Below are 20555 nucleotides of genomic sequence, written 5' to 3' on the forward strand. Positions count from 1 at the left end.
ACTGTTGTTAAATGAAGAGGGGATGCTTCGGTGCTAAACATGATCCTGTCCCAACTTTGACATACAATACCCTTTTTACTATAACTGGTGCGATTCTGAAGTTTAAACACTTAAATTGTTTATATGTTGCACTGTGTCTAAAATATGAGTTTATGAGATGAGCAAATAATTGCATTGTGTTTTTATTTACATGTGTAGGCTTTGACCTACTATTGTTTTTTCTGTGTTTCTTTATTTTAAGCAATAAAAAAAATACAAGTAACTTTTCTTTTTAAACCAGTTTGGGTTTAAAATATCCTTTATGGGAGAAGTGTGATGAACACAAGCAGCTAAGAACGGCAGTTGCTGCAAAACACGTACAACTACAGTATTTGCATGTAAACATCATATCATGGTTACACACAAACACACACATGCACACAACTAACCATCACAACTAAACGCATTAAGAGCTAAATTAAAGAATATGTGCAGTCATCACATTAGTCATTATCATCGGGGGTTACACTGATACGTCAAAACATTTAGAGACAGATGTTTCCAAGTCTGCAACATGTCGACAGTAATTTACAAAACATTTTGATGAGCAGTCTTTTTAAGATTCAAATCTTGCAATAAAAAAATATATGTGGTAAATTTGATTTTATTCCCTGACAATCATCTTGAGATCTCAAACTTGATTTGACACAATGGGACTCGATCCCCACGTTGGGAATCACCAGTTTAGAAAATTCAGTGTCAATAAACAAAACAAGAAACAATAAAATAACGACTTTTCTTGTAACTGGGAATATAAAAAAAGTACTGATGTAAAGCAAGTTCTTGATCAATGCGTTTGTATTTTACCCCTTTTAAACAAGTCTCAAAACAGTAGCATTTTGACAAGGTCAGATAGGCTAAAAAGGTTAAATGATACTGCAACACTTTGTTACTAAAATTAATCTTAATAAAATAAAGCTGGCAAATACAATCAGTAAATAAGAATATTCCGTATATGTTTGAATAAATGTCACGAAATTCAAGATTAATTCCTTTTAACGCGTGTTAAATTGCAAATCAATGTTAATTAATGATCTTTATACAATTACAACATATGAAATAATAAACTTTTCTGAACTGAAAACAGTGACTGTATCTGTAAAATAGGAAAAATGTGATCCTATTCCAGATGAAACAGAGACTATTATTACTTCATGGCCTCATTTTGTGTATGTAAAACATTCAATTTTTTAAATGTATTTACTACATTTTAACTGAGGACATAAATCATCCAGCCCTTTCTGTCCAGGAGCCTTGTACTGGACTGAGAATAGAAATTTCCAATGCAGTCCGGAAAATTACCAAATTACGTCACGCCACTTTCTTTTTACCGTAAAATACGTTGTTCGCCTTTATGCGCAAAGTGTTCGTATCCACATAGAATTAGTAAAGCTTTAAAATCCACAGGTATTTTGCATAGTTTGAACGAAGGATTGATTTTACAGCTTTCGTTTTCCTATTTGTCCGTCTGTTAAACAAATACGTCTCGTTTATTCCATAACGCTCGAGCTAATCTCTAGGCTTTACGGTAATGAACGGAATTGACGTAAGACTCGCAGCTGATATAAGGACGTGGTTAGTTCCGGAGAAAAGTGCTTTTCTGTCTTCTACAGGAGACGGTTTTAGAAATGGATTCCATACTCTTTTAATTTTAACTTGTACGTATTTTGGAATTAGACATTTTAAGTGTAGTATTAAGATGAAACTTTTGTATATTTTTCTCTGGGAACTCGGCGCTGTTATGCGGACAAAGTCACCGTCGACTGAAGAAACAATGCGGGCCTAGCTAGCATGAGCTAGTGTTAGCCGAGGAGGCTAGTCGGAGAACTGGACTGAGGGGTTTAAGTCGCGGCCGAAGCAGCGAGTTCAAGCTGTTGAAACGTCAAATATCCAGTAAGTTACTGACGACCGTGGTAATTTTTGTTGTGATCCTCGCATTTGTGCCAGTTCTAGCTTTTATTCTCGTCGTCACGACAATGAAGTGTTTAACTTCAGGCCATCCTGAATCCGGAGTTAACGCGTTAGCAGTTAGCAGATTAGCGAGTTAAATAATCGTCTTTGTCGGTATCATGTTAAATGCTGCCTGTGGTCGATTTTATTTGATTTTTTTTGTACATGCCGACTGTCTTAAAAAAAAAAAGGCTGTCAGACGAATTTGTTACAATTTAAGTCTTAAAAGAATGCAACCAAACTACGTTTAAAAGCTATATAACTATGCGTTTTATTTAGGATTGCTCCAAAATAATCCAAATCTCTCCTGTGGGTATCCACTGTTGAGATTTACTTGTTTTATTTTATGTCGTCCTTAATCCCTGTAATAATCTGTGCCCCTGGTTTTCTTATGAAACGACAGTTCTTTGGTTTGATATTCACATCCCAGACGTTCAACTGTGACAGTGGGAGGTTTTTGCTGCAAGACACTAGTAATTACAATATTTTAGTGAAAAATCAATTCATAGTTTTTATTATGATGGGTAAGAAGTGCACTGATCAAGTCTGACAACATTAAATACCTTTTAGCAAAAAAACTAAGTTCTGTTTTGGATTAGCCCCAGATGTCATATCAGATTAACAGATTCTGTCGTTAATAGTTGATTCTTAAAATTTCTACAAAACTTTTGTTTTTTCTGGGTTTTCTTGAGTGCAGGCCTCTGTTATTGGAGAGTACAAAAGGTTCGGGGCATGTTGAGGTAGTAAATGTGTCATAAATGGGCCTCGTTCATGGCATGATTCAAGGTTTCCCTGCAGAACATTGTTGTAACAGGATGTTCAGTTTTATTAATTTCATGTCATTGGGCTTAACTGTTGGACAATCAAAATGTATTTACAAAGTTTATATTTGGATGTAGCGGTCAATCAATTTGAGTTTTTATGTCCTATGCTGATTTTTAGAAATCAGATCAATGGACATGTATTTAACAACACACAAGAAACTTGGACACGTAAACAATAATTTAAAAGTACTTTATTTTTCTTTAAAATAAACTGTGTGCTACATTGAGCTGGTTGTAGCAGCAACAGGAATGGCTGATTGCTGAATATTTATTTAAATGGCAAAATGTTAGCTGGATAAATTGGTTGGGCAGTTAATTGATCTACTATTAGTTTTAGTTTGATAACATTTTCTTATTTATTTTGTCTATTATTATTGTTATTTATTTTACAGAAATGAGTTCGCAGCTCCAAGTCTTCTCAACCCCCTCCGTCTCCTCCAGTGCCTTTTGTCGTGTCAAGAAGCTAAAGGTAGAGAGTAATGTTTGGGATGTATCCACCACAGAAGCGTACAGCTCCATAGCAGGCCAGTCGGCATACGCTTTTACCCCAGCCATGGCTGTGCCGTCCTTTGCACCATCCCTTGTCTTCCCTTCTGCTGCCTCTGGCACCAGAGGTCAAGTGGTGGTGCGTGCAGCCGATAGCACTGGGAGTCTTCCTCGTGGTTCCAGTCGACGCGTCACTGAGCATGCCACATCTTCCTCTTACAATCATGAGACGTCCTCTGAGACGAGGACCCAAAGGCATGGGCTGAAGAGAAAGGTTGAGGAAGCCAGTGAAGGCAGTGGGAGTGGATGTGGCAGTGTCCAGATATTAGAAGAGCTCTCCGCACCTGCAGCAACTTACTCCACTCGTACTGGCGGCGGTGGAGGAGGCGGCGGCGGCACAGGCCAGTCTATACCTCACTCGGCTCCGACCACCAAGAGCAGCAGCTCCAATGGAGAGGGGGATTATCAGCTTGTGCAACATGAGATCCTCTGCTCCATGTCCTCCAGCTATGAAGTCCTAGAGTTCTTAGGGAGGGGCACGTTTGGACAAGTGGCCAAGTGTTGGAAGAGGGGTACCAATGAGATTGTGGCAATCAAGATTCTGAAAAACCATCCTTCATATGCCCGTCAAGGCCAAATTGAGGTAACCAGTGATTTTATTTTTATAAATACTTACAAAGACCTTGTAGGATTAATTTCTGATGTTTTCATCTTGACAAATTTAACATGTCCCAGGTTACCTTTGCAGAATATAATTCAATTAGCTTCTCAAAGGCTCAGAACACAGCATTTGTTGCCATCAAGCTTTGCCAAATATAGTTTACTGAAAAATATCATTTTTGCTGGTGAATCCAGCACTTGTGCAGGGAAAACGAGGCACATGAATTTTAGCATATTGTGCGGCTAATGTTCATTATCCAAGCAGATGTTTCATTATTTAGTTGGTTAGGGATGTTAAATTACTATGACACTGCTTTGCATTTCAATTATTAGAAATGACAAACTACATAAACAAAGCTTACTGTTGCTGCAGAATTACTGTGGGTTTAAGTTGATTTGCATGCTTCAATACAAAACAGATGGAAGGAGCTTCCCCCCTCTTTTCTCTTCAGTTGTATTTATTATTTTTTTCATTTTAACAGGTGGGCATTTTGAACCGACTAAGTGCAGAAAATGCAGACGAGTATAATTTTGTACGCTCCTATGAATGCTTCCAACACAAAGGCCATACCTGCTTGGTGTTTGAGATGCTAGAGCAGAATCTGTATGATTTTCTGAAGCATAGCAAGTTCAGTCCGCTTCCTCTTCGACACATCAGACCCATCCTGCAGCAGGTTGGTGGATGGAGATCTCATTCTTGTCTTTGTTTTTTGTATTTCAGTCTGACTTATGTTTTTGTCTTCATGTCTGTAGGTGGCTACAGCCTTGATGAAACTTAAGAGCCTGGGATTGATTCATGCAGACCTAAAACCAGAAAATATCATGTTAGTTGACCCAATCAGACAACCCTACCGGGTGAAGGTTATTGATTTTGGCTCAGCAAGCCATGTGTCCAAAGCAGTTTGTTCAACTTACTTACAGTCTCGCTACTACAGGTATGTGGCTAAATAAACAACTACTGGTATTTGGTTTTGTGTTGTTAATTTTGATAGTTTAGTTTCCTCGTTAAAATTTCCTCATTTGTTGTCTAGGGCTCCAGAAATCATTTTGGGTCTGCCGTTCTGCGAGGCCATTGACATGTGGTCTTTGGGCTGTGTGATTGCTGAGCTGTTTTTGGGCTGGCCTCTCTACCCTGGAGCTTCTGAGTATGATCAGGTCAGTACAAATGATTGTTGTTCGTAAGTTTTACCTGATGCTCTGTGGGGGTGGGGTGTAATTTCAGGGAAAAATTAACATTCGAGTAATCTTGGATGTAAACCAGGAGATGGTTGTATATGGCAAAACAACCAAATGGATTCCTTAAAGTGACGTGAAACTCGTCTTTCTTGTGTCCAGATTCGTTACATTTCTCAGACTCAGGGTTTGCCAGCTGAGTACCTTCTGAGCGCCGGCACCAAGACCAGCCGCTTCTTTAACCGAGGTCCTGACTCCAGCTACCCTCTGTGGAGACTTAAGGTTAGTATAACGAACAGTAAATCCATTAGAACATTTACTATTTAGATGTTCTGATGGAGGCAGCTTTAAGAAATACATTTGTTCCATGTTCCATGTTTTGTTCCAAAAATGTTTATTTATGGAAGTTAATTAGATGTTTGTATTTTCTTTTCTTTTTTTATCAGACCCCAGCAGAGCATGAAATGGAGATGGGCATTAAATCAAAGGAGGCCAGGAAGTATATCTTCAACTGTCTGGATGACATGATGCAGGTAATGATTGCACAAACTCAAAATCTTGATTCTATTTAGTGATTTTTGTTGTTGTTGTTGTTGACAGTTTTGTTTGCTTGTCTTCCAGGTCAATCTGTCTTCTCACTTGGAGGGGACAGACATGCTGGCTGAGAAAGCTGACAGACGAGAGTTTATAGACCTCTTAAAGAGAATGCTTCGTTTGGATGCGGACAAAAGGATCACGCCTACAAAAACTCTGGGTCACCCCTTTGTCACCATGAGCCACCTCATGGATTATCCCCACAGTTCACAGTAAGTGGAATAAGGACAACAAAAGTTTGAATTATTATAAAAATGTTTTAAATATAGCTGCTAAAATGTTGTTGCTCAATCTTCTCCAGCGTGAAGTCATGTTTCCAGAACATGGAAATTTGCAAACGTCGAAGCTCGTATGACAGCAGCAAATCTCTGTACTCCACTAGTGCGGTCCCCAGCGCTGCAGCAGGAAACCTCACAGTTACCTTCAGTAGCCAACTTAACCAGCATAACCAGGTGTGTCTTTGGTTTCGTTTAGAAGATTTGACCTAAGAGTCGGTTGCAGCCGCACATAATTAACTTGTAGTCCTTCTTTTTGAGTTTTACCTCTTTTCCAAACAACTTTACGAAGGTACGATGGATGGTTAAAGCAATGAATATACCCATAAGCTGTCACTTGAAGTTAAGAAATTTGTTTGTATCTTTTGGGTCTTTCGTCAAGTTAATAAATCCTACGTAACGACTAGTTGGGCCAGTTGGTCTCCTGGAGTCCTTTAATGAGTTGTTTACTGCTTTGATTTGAGGAGTAAAAAGAACAATGCCTCAGTAAATTTGTTTGACCCCACATACACTTGTCACTGTTGCTCACTGAGCAACATATAAAAGTGTACAAAAAAATTGGACAAACAATTGACAAAATGACTCTGGCGTGCATTTTTCTCTTCATGGTTCTGCTGTTTATGGGCCTGTAATCTTGTTCCTGCTGATCAGTTCGGTTATCTTTACAGGTGCCTTCTGCAGGGGGTGCGGTGCCTTTGCTGAACTACCAGCCAGCTCTTTACCAGCAGGCGACCATCAACATTCCTGGGCTGGCTCAACAGGGCGTCCCGATTCCGACGCGTCCCGCTGGGCTGTGTGGCCAGACAGAACCTTTTCAGCAGACCCTCATCGTGTGCCCACCCTCTACTATTCAAGGTAAAGACACATTTGTTTTCCTTTTGTACTAGGGTCTAACACAATTTAAAACCCACCTGTGTTACTATAGCAAACGATGAAAAGCAGAGGATTTATAGAGGCACAGCTTTGTATACTTTAGGGTCAATTTTAATGAAAATGTTTTTTCCAGGGCTGCAATCATCCAATAAGAGTTCAAGTTTTCCAGTGAGGGTGGAGAACTCTGTTCCCATTGTACCTCAGAACCAGTCTGCTCAGTCGCTGCAGATCCAGCCAAGTATGCTCACGCAGGTAAGAGTGATTCAGGCGCGTCATTGTAGTTCTCTAAAACCAGTTTATTTGTTGGCATGCATGAATACAGATTAGTTGCCCATTTTCGTTTTGAGTGCCATTGCTGTGACTGTGGTGTCAACACTGGCTGTACCAAACAATGTTGCTGGTTTTGTGTTCACAAGAATTGAATCTCGACTCTGAATCTTGAGTCAGAGTTTCAAACTGATCAGTACAGTGGCAGCACGTTCACATATACTTCTGTAGATTTTATTTATTTTTTACTGAAGCCTAGCAGGCTCACGCTTTTCAGGTACAGATCAGGAAGAGATTTTTGCAACGTATTACCGTAGTAATAATAAAATAGATGCCGATCAAATTATAGGAGCAGCTAGTTTGACCAAATTTCTGTTGCAGCAGATTGAACATCAGTTTCTTCAGTGAGTGGAGAAAACACGGAACAGGTTTGCAGCTGACATAAGAAAAAAACAAACATTTATTTAACTTCTTTAGCTTATGGCTTTCTGTTGCATCATATCCAGTGAAAGTGTGAATATACGTGTAAACAGAATGAGGTGTTGCAGCTGAATAACCTGTGCCACTGTAAATTTGTTTCACTAATTTGCTTTGAAAACTTTTTTTTTTTCCTAAACCAGCCTTCTTATTTGCAGTGTTTTATGTTGGCTGGAATCCAGATGTTTAGAGCAGGAGACTCATCCACCCTGAAAAAAGCGTGTTCGTTGGTATTTGATAAACTGGTGGATAATTTTTCTAGAGGTTAGGTGTCTGGTTGATCAGCGTTACCTTTGTGCATCTCTTGCACAGGTGGCTGTATTGACCAACAGCCTCGACGTGCATGAAAAGTAATCACACCATAACTCTGCCGTCCCCTATTCTCCTTGCCTCCCTCCTCCAGGGTTCCTGCACACCACTGATGGTGGCCACCTTGCACCCACCCCCAACAGGCATTGCCCCCCAGTACTCCCTGCCCCTCGGGCTGGGCACTGGTGTGGGTCGGCCCACCCTCCTGGAGCACACAGCCACTGTGCTGGTAAAGCAATGACGACATCTTGTGAAGAAAGACCTCTCCCTCTTCCACTAACAATGCCATCTCTTTCCCTCACCACTCCTTTGTCTTTTCATTTGTTTGCAAGTTTCCTATTCTTTCTGTGTAACATGTCTTGTGGGACTAGTTTTTATTTCATACTTCAAAGTTCCACGTTTTTACACGTGGACTTGTCACGGTTGTCAAAACCTAGTTTATCCATACAGTAGTCCCTCGTTTATCGCAGGGGATCCGTACCCTGAAGCCCCGCGATGAGTGAAAAACCGCAAAGTAGGAATAGTAGTACAAGTAGTAAGTACAGCTGCACACTCGGCCACGCCCACTTCTCCACTCTGCACTGAGATCAGCTGTTCAGCTGCAGGAGGAAACCTCTCCCACATCTGTGAGCTGCCCACAGGTGCTAAATCGTTTAAAATTATTAGTTTTAAATAAAATTCCACGCCGATCGTGCGGCTCATCCATCAAGCAGCCAATTGTGTCATGTCCAATCTTACTTTGAGAAACGGCGACGAGTCGGCAAAACATGAACCGTAAAGTAGCAAAGGACTACTGTACACATTTTTATAGGTAAATTTATTTTTATTAATCTGGCGTCATGTTTAACATTTACATTAATCTTTGTTCCTCCCTGGTTTGACATTAGATCAGTATAAAATTCTACATTCTCTTCCTGCTCCAAAGAGACAACAAATCATTCTCTCATATCATTCACACCTTTTCATTCCTCAGTTCCCCCATGCATAGGTGTACTCGGGGCATGGAGCCGCATGTGTTGCCGAGTTGGTCTGCGCTTTGCTTGCAGCTTCGTTTGTCCTGTTCTCCCATGATATCAGCCATGGAGGCAGCAGCTACATCATCTACTAAAAGCTGTCCCCAACCTTCTGCCTGACTCTGACACACGTCTTCTCTTTCAGCCCCAGAACTTGTGGCATGCCTTTTCCCCAAGCAGACCGTTTGGCATCAGGGAACTAAACTGATCTGTTTCTTCTTTAACAGGCACCATGGTTCTGCGTGTACTTCTTTATACCTGATCTGTTTACAGCCTGTTGTTGTTTATGCTTTGCATGGTATCATCTTGTGGATTTGTTGCAGGCCAATGCTATGATTTGAGGAATGGCTTAGAAATGGTTGCTCACTCTTCTAGCTTTATGCTTCTGCTTCTGTAGGAAACTGGTGACTGGCTTGTCTCTTTGTATTCAGTTTTTAGATTCATTTCTTGGCATGGCTTAATTAGTGTGATCCTTACCAGCAATCATTGTTGTTGTTTTTACTTGGTTCATACAAATATAAATATACATTACATCTATTCAGGTGGGTTGTTTTTCTCAGCAGGCCTGGCCAACTGGTACCCAGCAAATCCTCATCCCGTCATCGTGGCAGCAGGTCCCAGGTGTGGCCATCCACAGCTCTGCCCATCAGTCAAATGTCACGGAGTCCCCACTGGAGACCGTCCACTCAGAAGCAGCTGTGCAGCAAGGACACAGCTGGCGGTGGGTTTATTAACAGTTTATAGTTGAAACGCATGTACAAACTTTCAGTCCTGAAGTTGTGCCATTAATTTCCTTTTGTTTTTAGTTTCTCTTGTTCCACAAGCACAACATTTAAACATGCCTTTTATAATTCCGTTTTAACTGTGTTCAGTTCGAGTTCTATTTATTCTGAAGTTTCTCAAAGATCATTTATCATTTTGATTTAGAACTTTATCAACATAATCACCTGCGGGTAGTTTTCTACTAAATGAATTAATTGTGCATAATTTAATAAGGAATTCTATTTGCTTTGTTGCTTTACATATTCCATATGCTTGAATTGAACTGAATTTAGTTTGTAGTTCTGTGAGTTGAAAGGTGAGGGAGATTACTGTGCGGGGGGGGGGGGGGGGGGGGAGGATGAAGCTGTAAAACCTAAAGTACATACAATTTTTACACACTTTTAATGTTATTACTATCAAGATGTGCAAATCTCTACTGCATCAGAGTTGTAGTTGTCTTTATTATTGTATTTTTGTGTTTGTGTACAGTACTTACTTTCTTCTTCTTTTTTAATCTGACAGGAATGTGAGTCAAGCCAGGACACAGCAAGAGAGAAAGAAAGTAAAAACCAGATGTGCAGAAAACAGAAACAGGTTTGTAAAACCCTGAAGCGTTTCCTAGTCGGTCACTAACAAAGGTTATTACCAGGTCCTGCTTTACCTGGGCCAGCTAAACTCTTATTTGACATGGTAAAAACAAATTTGATACCTTGATTAATGAATTCCTTTCTCATTAAAATTTGTTGTTAACCATCTACCTTCACCTATTAACCAGCCTTACATGATGCTGTGTGTACGTTTTATGGATTAATCCGTTTTTCATTCTTTTCATACAACAGTCTCAGATACTTGGTGCCAGGGCAGAAAGAACAATCTGGATAAAAGTCTTAAAATGGTCTCAACAATCACAAGTTTCCCTGGTTTTGACAAGATCAGCAGACTGAAACATTCATGTAGTTTCAGAAGAAAATGAGCACAATTTAGATTGATCTTAATGACCATGAATTCGTGGTTTATCGGCTAAATAAATAAAATGTACGTCATCGTAGCATCAGAAAACGAAACAAAAAATTAGGTCTCACGGCACAAAAATGTCTTTAACCTTAAACATCTGGTGCCACAATTTTTAACATGAATGTAGACACTTAAAATAATAAAACGGTAGCATCAAATGGTCTGAGTGCTGAAAATGATGAGTGGGTGTGTTGGCACGTGTGATATTTTTATAAGGGTACTTGAATGAATCATTACAGCAATGATGTATTTTTTTATTTTACCTGATTACATTTTAGTGATTGCTCTAAATTACATTAGATTTTATATTTTGAACCTTGTTTAGCATTTTGTAAGAGCAGGTTTGACTTCATGGCAAGTAAAACTGATCAGTTATTGATCCAAAAACAAAACGACTGAAGTTTCCAAAGGCTAAAAATGGTTTGACAGATTATGTTTGCCCTTGTATCATCGTGTTAAAATGGACCTGCTTTAAGAGAAACACACTGAATATTTGTTTTTGCTTTCTCTGTAGGGGTGCATCTTTACTCGGCAGCAGTGTTGTGACGGCGTCCACCTCCGCTGTCATATTGTCTCAGCCAATCATCATCTCCGACACGCCCAGCCCAGCCATCAGCATCATCACTATTCACAGCGACACTGACACAGAGGACGAACGCAAGTTCCACCCAGCCAGGTGAGTGCAAAGTTATTCTGATGATCGCCTCACGTTCGTTTGCATGACGCTGGAAGTAACACTCGTCCTTTGACAGCGTTGGCCTGAGCCGCTCCGAGCGCACGGTCATCAGCTGTGTAACCGTGCACGACTCGGACTCCTCTACAGCCAGCCCCCTGACCCCGCTTCCCCGCACCCTGAACACGGCGAGCTCCGTCTCTTCACGGCAGGCCAAGTCTCTGGCAGCGGTGGCACCTTCGGTTAAGAAGCAGCCATCAGAGAGGGGGGCGGTGTCACACAGTCGCCTGGAGACTGGTGAGTGTTGGCGCCATTAATGCTTTTTAAAGATGAACGTTATTGGGCATTAAAGCAGCGTGGTTTAATACTTCCTTTGACCTGCAGTGAACTGCATAAAACCTAAGCGATCGTCCATCCGGCAGCCCTGCAGTTCAGGGGAGAGCATGGATCGAAATAGGCTGGTGCCGAGCCAGTCCCACCCCTTGAACCTGAGCCAGGTGAGGCTTGATTCATCAACACTTTGAAACAGTATGGATAAAATCTTTCATTTACAAGACGTGAACAGATCTATTGAAACGCAGAGCTTTAAAAGTCATCAGTGTCTTTTCAAAGTGCCAGTCACTGCTGTGATGGCACACTTTTGTTTTTTATTTAACAGCTGAGTCGCTGCAGGTTGGATTCAAAACTACTGTCTGCTGATTTTGAAAAGGATGCTTTCAAAGAATTTAAAAAAAAAAAAAAGCAGTTTTAAAATTTAAAACCCCTTTTTTTTAGAGATTTTTGTACAAGATCTCAAGTTTGCTCTTAATATATCAAAACTTTACATAAAACCTGAATAAACAATCAGCTTATTGCTGAGTTTACAGTGGACGAGTAGAATAGCAGTTAAGATGTATAAAATGATCTCCAACATGGTTCCTGTGTTTATGAGCTCCAGAGTTGATTGTTCTCCCTTCTGTTGTCTTGGATTAATAAATTAGACACATTTTTATTCACCTGTCGAAGGCGGACGTACGTATTCAGGTATAGCCGCAGTCTGTCCGGAAAACTTTCTCTTGTCCCACACATGACTTCTGATCTGCTAGATAATTTAACAAAACTAAATATGTGCCACCATTAGACGGCGTGTCATGTAATCTTTTAATCACCCCAGCTCTAAGGTGAAGGTCACAACTCAAGGTCAAATTATAAAAGGTCTTGGCTTGTCCAGGCCATTGCTTCAGATTGTTGTGTAATAATTTGTTGACGGGCGTATAATGTGCGCTACTCTTGTTCCCTGCATGGGACGAGGTTATAACAACATAATCTTCTCGCCCATGGATGAGAAAACACATTAAAGAAAATATAAATGTCCTCACGAAGAATTAAAACTAACTATACTTTGACATTGATTGAGACTTTAAAATCAATATGCAGTTAAACTATTATGCTGACGTTTGTTAAATGTTTCCCTTTAGGTGCAGTCGGTGGTTTCTTCATCTCAGGAGCGTTCCGGGGTGCCCCACAGCAACTTGTCCCTCCACCGTCAGGAGACTTTCCCTCCGACTGTCTCTGCCTCCCACTACAGCTTCCCTGACGTGTCCGCCTTAGCGTCAGGCTCAGCTGCCGCCACCAGCCTGTACACCTACCCCGCCTCCACAGCCCTCTCCTCGGCCTCTCAAGCCATGGAGCAGCTGCTGGCTCGTGGTCACGGCAGCCACGGACACTCCCCCTCCACCTATGCAGCAACGTACACCTCATCCTCCTCCAGGAGAGACTCGGCCAGTCGCAAGGAGTCTGTCAGCAGCCTGCTGCACGGCCTCCCTGCATCATACCAGCATCAGTTCGCCGCTGGTTCTCCGTACGTCAGTGTGACGCCCCGCGGTGAGGCATACACTGCTTACCAGCTCAGCCCTAGGCGCCTCACACAGTACCCCTACCTATAGGGGGTCCCATCAACTTTACTTCCCTGAACATACCATCACAAAGGGACAACTTTAGAATTACTCATGGTCACCTACTAGTTTGCTGCTTCAAACTACAAGGAAGCATTTCAGCCCTAGCTAATATATACGCTCTTTTAGAAAAAAGACTTTTGGTATTATTGCATCCTAATCTTTTTTCCATTAAACAACATATTTTATCCCCAACCTGTTTTTATTAAATTAAGGCATTGTGTTAACCATATGTTAAACGTGTGTTTATCGAAGTTTTGTGCAGAGAGAGACGATCCTCCTTTCACAATCCCCGCTCCTTAATTTTCCCACAAGCCTTACATTAAAGTCTCCACACACTAATCTGTTGCGGCCCCGTGTCATTAGTGAACATCAAGACTTGCATCAAGGCTTAGTACCTCTGTTTGTTGACTCATGTCTTTCACTGTTTAAATGATGTCGGTGTGAAAAGTCGAGGATTATGTATTGAGACGAGATGAGGTGAAAACTGTGATGGATAATGTTTAGACTAGGTACACATTGTGTTTGTATGTTTCTGTAGTGACTGTGTTTTAGGCACGATTCATCTTGTTCGTGTGCAAATGGATTTAAAGCTTCGTAACCGAGTGCTAAATGTACTGATGGAAGTTCATAGTGTGATCACCTTCTCCAGGAATGATGGGAAACTTTTTATTTGTTCAAAAAACGCTTCAGCTCTTTTTCTTCTGGCCTCCTTAAGATGTATTTTCATCTGCATCTAACCATGTTTTCTGTCTAAACCTGTGAATCCAACTGTAGGACCTACTAAAGCTAAAGTGAGTTAAAGCCGGTTGTTTTCACTTGTAAAATGTTAAGAAGCTGTAACAAACTGTGCTGCACAAAAACTAATTTATACAAACATTTGCAAATTGTCTGGTTCTTGATGATTTATTTCACGTTATTCAGACTTTTATTCAAACACGCATTCCTCTGTCCTGCCAAGAGTATTTATCTGCAGGTTCCTTTCAGGAGGTAGGACTGAGACTTGAGTGACATACCCCCCAACACCCAGCATGTCTCTTTTAAGATGCAAGACGTCTGAATATTGTGTGAGTGTGAAAGTGAGTGTGTTTATCTACCTTGTGTTATTGCATCAGTTTTGTGTTGTAATGTCCAAAAATTTACCTGTATTTTATCAAAACAGTATAGTCAGAGAGGCAGTTTGTTAAACTTATTTCAGGCAAAAGGGTTTCAGTAATCTTGTCACAGTTTCCAATAAAATGATAATCTCACAGCGACTTGATTTTTTTTTTTCCTCCCAGAAATTTCAACTTCCTGTTTGAAAAAAGCATCCCTTTGGTTTTATTGGCATTTAGTTCAAGTTTGAGGTGGAACAAATCTGTCTGGATGATGTTGAATGCAGATTTCAAAAGCTGGAAAGCCTTAGCAACAGTTTTAGCTCGTCAATAAACGACTGTGTCATCAGCATAGAAATGTATGGATGCATCAGGGATGTTTTGACCTACATTATGTATGTAGATTGTAAAGAGGGTGGGTCCTAAGACCGAGCCTTGTGGTACACCATTGTTGACTGATAAATAACTGGAGGAAGTACCATTATGTTGAACACATTGCCTCTGGTCTGAAAGATAGAGAACCAACCAATGGTGTGATCTGAGAAACCAATTTCTGAGAGTTTATGACACAAGATGTTCTGATCCACAGTGTCAAAAGCTTTAGACAGGTCTAAGAAAAGTGCAGCACAATAATCCTTAGCATCCAGTGCTTCAACAACATCATTAAGAACCTTCAGTGAAGCAGTGGTTGTGCTGTGTTGTTTCCTGAAACCAGATTGATGTGGAGGTAAGATGTTAAATGAGTCCAGGTAATTTTTGATTTGAGAGTTTATCAGTTTTTCTAGAACCTTGGCTAAAATGCAGAGTTTAGAGATTGGTCCATGGTTGTTCAGTGATGTGGGGTCACCTCCCTTCAGCAAAGGAAGAACAAAGGCGGTTTTCCAAGTGTCTGGGATGGAGTTTTGTTTTATGGAGAGATTGAAGATGTGGGTCACAGGGACTGTGATGATATGAGCAGCCAGCCTTAAGAAATAAGGTGGAAGTTCATCTGGACCTGCAGATTTTTTGGGATCAAGATCTTTTAACAGTTTATTGACCTCACTGACTGAGAATGGAGAAAAAGAGAAGCTGTGTTTAACTGAGGATTGACTTGTAGGAGGGATTTGATTTGTAGAAGTTTGATTATTAAGTGAAGTGGCTGATTTTCCATTAGTAACTGTGTCAAAGAACTAGAAACAGCAAAATGTTTGTTGAAACAGTTCATTTAGATTCGGGACCAAAATATTAAGGAAAAACCAGTTTTATTGTTGTTTTTAGACCATGTAAAGGAGCGTGTTGAACTCGGCAACCAGGGCTTGTTAAAGGCTAATTAATGGACGAGGCTGGAACGGTTTAATTAGCTGCTAGAAACGCAACGGCTGAACGCAGGAAACTGACCCTGGCAGTGTGCGTTTGTTTAATCTCTCAACCTTTTTGATGCTTTATTGCTTTTAAAACCATTTGTAAATGAGCTCGTTCTGCGTTGTTTGTATTTTGGTAGATAAGTAGATTTTTAAATAGGCTCAAGTTGGTCAAAACATTTTTTTTATTTTCTGATTTATTCTAGAGAGGATAAGAGCTGAGTCCTGACAGCACAGGAGGATCCTGCCTGCTAACATCTTTATGATGGACACACAAAATACCAACGCAAACGAGCATGAATTACATGCAAGTTGATTTATAACCCTTATGTTGGTTTGTTGATTAACCTACAGTTTAAGGTTCTTTATTGTCATTTGCATCACATGTGGTACATGAGGTGGAACAAAATTGTGTACACAAGATCCAAGTTACACCCCAAAATAGCAAAAAATATAAAGAAACAGTATACAAGGATCTAAGAGATTTGCTAAACTATAATTATTATACCCATCCATCCATTATCTTTTACCCGCTTCTCCCATTTTGGGTCACAAGGGTCGCCGGTGCCCATGTCCAGCAATCACTGTGCGAGGGGCGGGGTACACCCTGGACGGGTCGCAAGTCCATCACAGGGACACATAGAGACAAACGAGACAAACAACCCTCTCACTCACACCTAGGGACAATTTAGAGTTACCAATCACCCTAACATGCACGTGAAACCGGAGTACCCGGAGAAAACCCACGCATGCACGGAGAGAACATGCAAACTCCACCCAGAAAGCACCCGGACTGGGATTTGGACCAGGGACCTGCTCGCCGAGAGGCAGCAGCTCTACCAGTTGCGCCACCGTGCTGCCCATAACTATATTGATTTTGATATTAAATATAATGCAAAAAAAGGAGTAACCTCATGATTGTCAGGAGCAAAGAGGACACTAAATTATCTTTCCCTGACTTCACTCTGTCTGGCAGCATCCTTCAAGTCAGGGATGAGGTGAAATACTTGGGACATTACACAACCTCTGACCTGTCTGATGATAAGGACATTTACAGGCAGCATTGTATGAAATATGTACAAGCTAATGTGCTTCTTCAGAAGTTCTCTATGTGCTCAGTATCTGAAAAAACTGCACTCTTTAAAGCATATTGCACTCCAATGTATACTGCCCACTTGTGGCGGCATTACAGAAAAAGCAGTAAGCCTACTTCAGGTGGCGTATAATGATGGCATGAGGATGCTGCTTAAAGTGCTGCGATGGAGTAGTGCCAGTCAGATGTTTGTAAATGCCAACATACCAACTTGTGCTGCTGTGCTTCAAAACCTTTTGTACAGATGTGTAGGTTAACAGACTCTTCAAACAGCATCATTTATACTCTGATCAACCCCATACAAAGCTCAGTTAGGTTCTTTTCTAGTCTGTGGAATCACTGGCGCCTTAAGTTATATAGCAATGGATGAACATTTTATTTTTATTTTATTTTTATAAAACAGATCAGCAGCAACATGATGTGATTTTTCACAGTGATTATTCTGGTTAGAGACACATGAGTCTAACAGCCTCAGGGTAGAAGCTGTTCTTCAGTCTAGTGGTTCTACACTTAATACTCCTCAACTTCCTTCCTGAGGGGAGCGGGGCAAAAAGTGTGTGTGCTGGGTGAGTGGGGTCCTTCGTGATGCAGGTGGCTCTCTTCCTACATCTGGAGGTGTAGATGTCTGTGATGGTGGGGAGACTGACTCCAACATCTTCTGTGCAGCCTTCACCACTCTCTGCAGAGCTTTTCTTTCTGCAGCTGTGCAGCCTCCATGCCACACGTTGATGCTGGAGCACAGGATGTTCTCCACTGCACACCTGTTGAAGGGAGTTTCTTCAGTTCATGTTATTTTAAACTAATAATTTTTTACATGCCTAGTTTCCTTCAGGCCAACTATAAGATGGCAAGAGAAGAGTGGAAGAAGCTGCTTACCTCTGCACACAAGTACACGATTGACATCCTGGGCCTCAGACCATCTTTGGAACCAGCAACAGTGGAAGAATTTATTTTAGATTCTCCATCGTAAGTTCTTCTCTCAGTCTGGAAGCACAAAGATAACCAACAAAGTCCATGCTCAATATTCCAGGTATACAATCCAACAATTTTCAGTCAGGTCATCTGGACAGTTTCTTCTTTTTTTGTGCTGAAACATTTCACCTTCCACCCAGAAGGCTTCATCAGTCAAGGAAACAAAACTGATTCTTCCCCCAACAGCTTACTCCAAAGTGGAACAAACCAGTTCTGTTGGTGCCAAGATGGTCTCTTTAGGGGTTGTGCCAAAGAGACCATTAACTTCACTGATTAACTTCATAAATAATGGAACAGGGACAAGATATAATATTACAAAGAACACAGAAACAGCAATAGATTTAACAATTAAATAAAATAACATTGCAGGAATTACACAGTGGGAAGTAATAAACAAAACATCACTTAGCAGTGACCATTATCCAATAATAATTAAAATAGGAATAGATGTTATTAAAGGAAAAACATTTAGAGTATCTAGGTGGCAATTTAATAAAGCAAACTGGATAAATGTTCAAAATATGACTGAAGTCAAATGTAGAGAAATGATTAAAGAAAATATTAACGATATTGAAGAATTTAATGAAAAATTAACAACAATAATTATACAGACTGCAAATAAAACAATTCCTCAGAAAAGCTCAAGCTAATAAAGAATCAGTTATTGCAGTCTCTTTTGATATAGAAAAAGCTTATGATACACTTTGGAAAGAAGGTTTATTAATAAAACTAGAAACACTTGGGGTGAAAGGAAAGATATTTAACTGGATAAGAAATTTCTTATTTAAAAAGAACAATAGAAGTGCGAGTGGGAAAGGAATTCTCAAATAAATATATTGTGGAGAATGGTGCCCCTCAAGGGAGTGTGTGTAGCCCACTACTGTTCTTAATAATGATCAATGATACATTTGATAAAATAGATCCTGGAATAAGTAAATCTTTAGTTGTGGCTGATGGAGCTTTGTGGATTCGAGGTCGCAATCTAAAACATATTAGGAATGAAATGCAAAAGGCAATTAATGAAGTTGAAGTATGGGCCAATAAACGGGGTTTTAAGTTTTCAAGTACAAAATCTCAGGTTACCTGCTTTTCTAAAAAACATAAAACTATTTCTTTAAAACGATATGATCAAAACTTTGAACAGGTCAAAGATAAAATTTCTAGATATGATTTTTGATGAAATACTTATTTGGAACATATTGATAAAGTTAGAATAAAATGTAAAAATGTTAATAATATACTATGCTGTTTGGCAGGAAGGGACTGGGGAGGAACTAGGAAATCTTTATATTATATTATATTATATTATGAGATCAACAATGGATTATGGCAGCATCAGTTATTTGGCAGCAGCAGAAACCAATTGAAAGTTTCTTGATATAGAACAATCAAAAGCACTCAGAATATGCAGTGGAGCTTTTAGAACGTCACCAATTGCAGCTTTACAGGTAGAAATGGGGGAAATACCTTTAAGACTCAGAAGATTAAAGCAAATGTTGGTATATTGGGTTACTGTTAAAGAACATAGTCAATCTCATCCTATTCATAAAATATTACAAGAATGTTGGGAGCATCAAAAAACATATCTATAGTTTTGGCTGGATAGGGAATATAAAAGCAGAGTATGCAGGATTACATGAATTAAACATATGTCCAACAGTTGTTCTTCCTAACATTCCACATTGGCTATTTACTAACCCCTCTGTTGATCTATCTTTACACCAATTAATTAAAAAATAAAGGAAGGCATACCTCAGAAAATTTATTAGTGCAACAATTCCTCTATAAACAATATAGGAATAAGATTATATTATTTACAGATGGCTCAAAAAATCCAGAATCAGGACATACTGGAGCAGCAATATATATTCCAAACCAAAATATAGAGATAAAGAAAAGAACAACCGATAATTTGACAGTGTACTCAGTAGAATTATTAGTAATACTTATGGATTTAGAATGGATAGAAAAATATAATGATAAAAACTATATAATAGCATCAAACAATATGGCAGCTTTATTAAGCATTAATTCAAATAACTCAAAAAGAAAAAGACATAATTAACAGGATCTACTACATTCTATATACACTTGACATGAGGCAGATATCTGTAGACTTTGTTTGGGTACCAGCACATGTGGGAGTGGAAGGTAATGAAGGTGCAGATATTCTAGCAAAACAGCCAGTAGAATTAAAAAACATTAATTATGACATACCACTATGTAAAGACAAATGTAAAATGATAATAAATACATGTATTAAGAAAATATGACTGGAGAACTGGGACATAACTGACACAGGAAGACATGTACATAACATACAGGAAAATGTAGGTTATACAAGGAAAACAGGAGATTAGAATCAATAATTACTGGAATTAGAAGAGGACACACTGGACTTAATAAATCTCTGAAAATAATTGGTAAACATGCAACGGACTATGTGACAAAATAATGCACCAGCAGTCTCCCTGAAACAGTTCATCATGTCATTATGGAATGTCCTGGGTACAACACAGAAAGAAAGCTGCTCCAAAAAGAAATAAATAAAATGAATATTAAATTTACAATTAGGGATGTTTTTTGTAGTGACATCGGTAAAGTTAAAAACCAAATTAGTATTTTCTTAAAAAAATACAAACTTAATAAAAAGAATTTAGTTGAGTTGCTAAATTAATTTCACAGAATTAGAGGTTTTGATTGTTTTTTTCTCCTGTCCACACTCCAGCTCAG

The 20555-nt window shown here is 39.7% G+C and overlaps 1 protein-coding gene across 3 annotated transcripts; it reads left to right on the plus strand.

Annotated features, from left to right (window-relative positions):
* Positions 1 to 1582: 1582 nt before the first annotated feature.
* Positions 1583 to 14573, plus strand: LOC119411700 (homeodomain-interacting protein kinase 1). Of its 3 annotated transcripts, XM_037678611.1 has the most exons (18): positions 1583 to 1932; positions 3206 to 3942; positions 4442 to 4633; positions 4713 to 4894; positions 4991 to 5114; positions 5295 to 5414; positions 5579 to 5665; positions 5754 to 5938; positions 6028 to 6178; positions 6670 to 6856; positions 7008 to 7126; positions 8022 to 8156; positions 9504 to 9661; positions 10225 to 10296; positions 11231 to 11392; positions 11469 to 11686; positions 11774 to 11886; positions 12847 to 14573. In XM_037678611.1, the coding sequence occupies exons 2-18, from the start codon at positions 3208 to 3210 to the stop codon at positions 13312 to 13314; spliced, it is 3408 nt and encodes a 1135-aa protein (XP_037534539.1). In that variant the 5' UTR covers positions 1583 to 1932; positions 3206 to 3207; the 3' UTR covers positions 13315 to 14573. The 3 variants fall into 3 exon arrangements, with proteins under 3 accessions (XP_037534539.1, XP_037534540.1, XP_037534541.1); XM_037678612.1 differs by lacking the exon at positions 8022 to 8156 and having other exon boundaries at positions 9501 to 9661; XM_037678613.1 differs by lacking the exon at positions 8022 to 8156.
* The last annotated feature ends 5982 nt before the right edge of the window (positions 14574 to 20555 follow it).

Source organism: Nematolebias whitei, chromosome 7 (assembly GCF_014905685.2).
Source record: "Nematolebias whitei isolate Nwh7 chromosome 7, NemWhi1, whole genome shotgun sequence".
Lineage (NCBI taxonomy): Eukaryota > Metazoa > Chordata > Actinopteri > Cyprinodontiformes > Rivulidae > Nematolebias > Nematolebias whitei.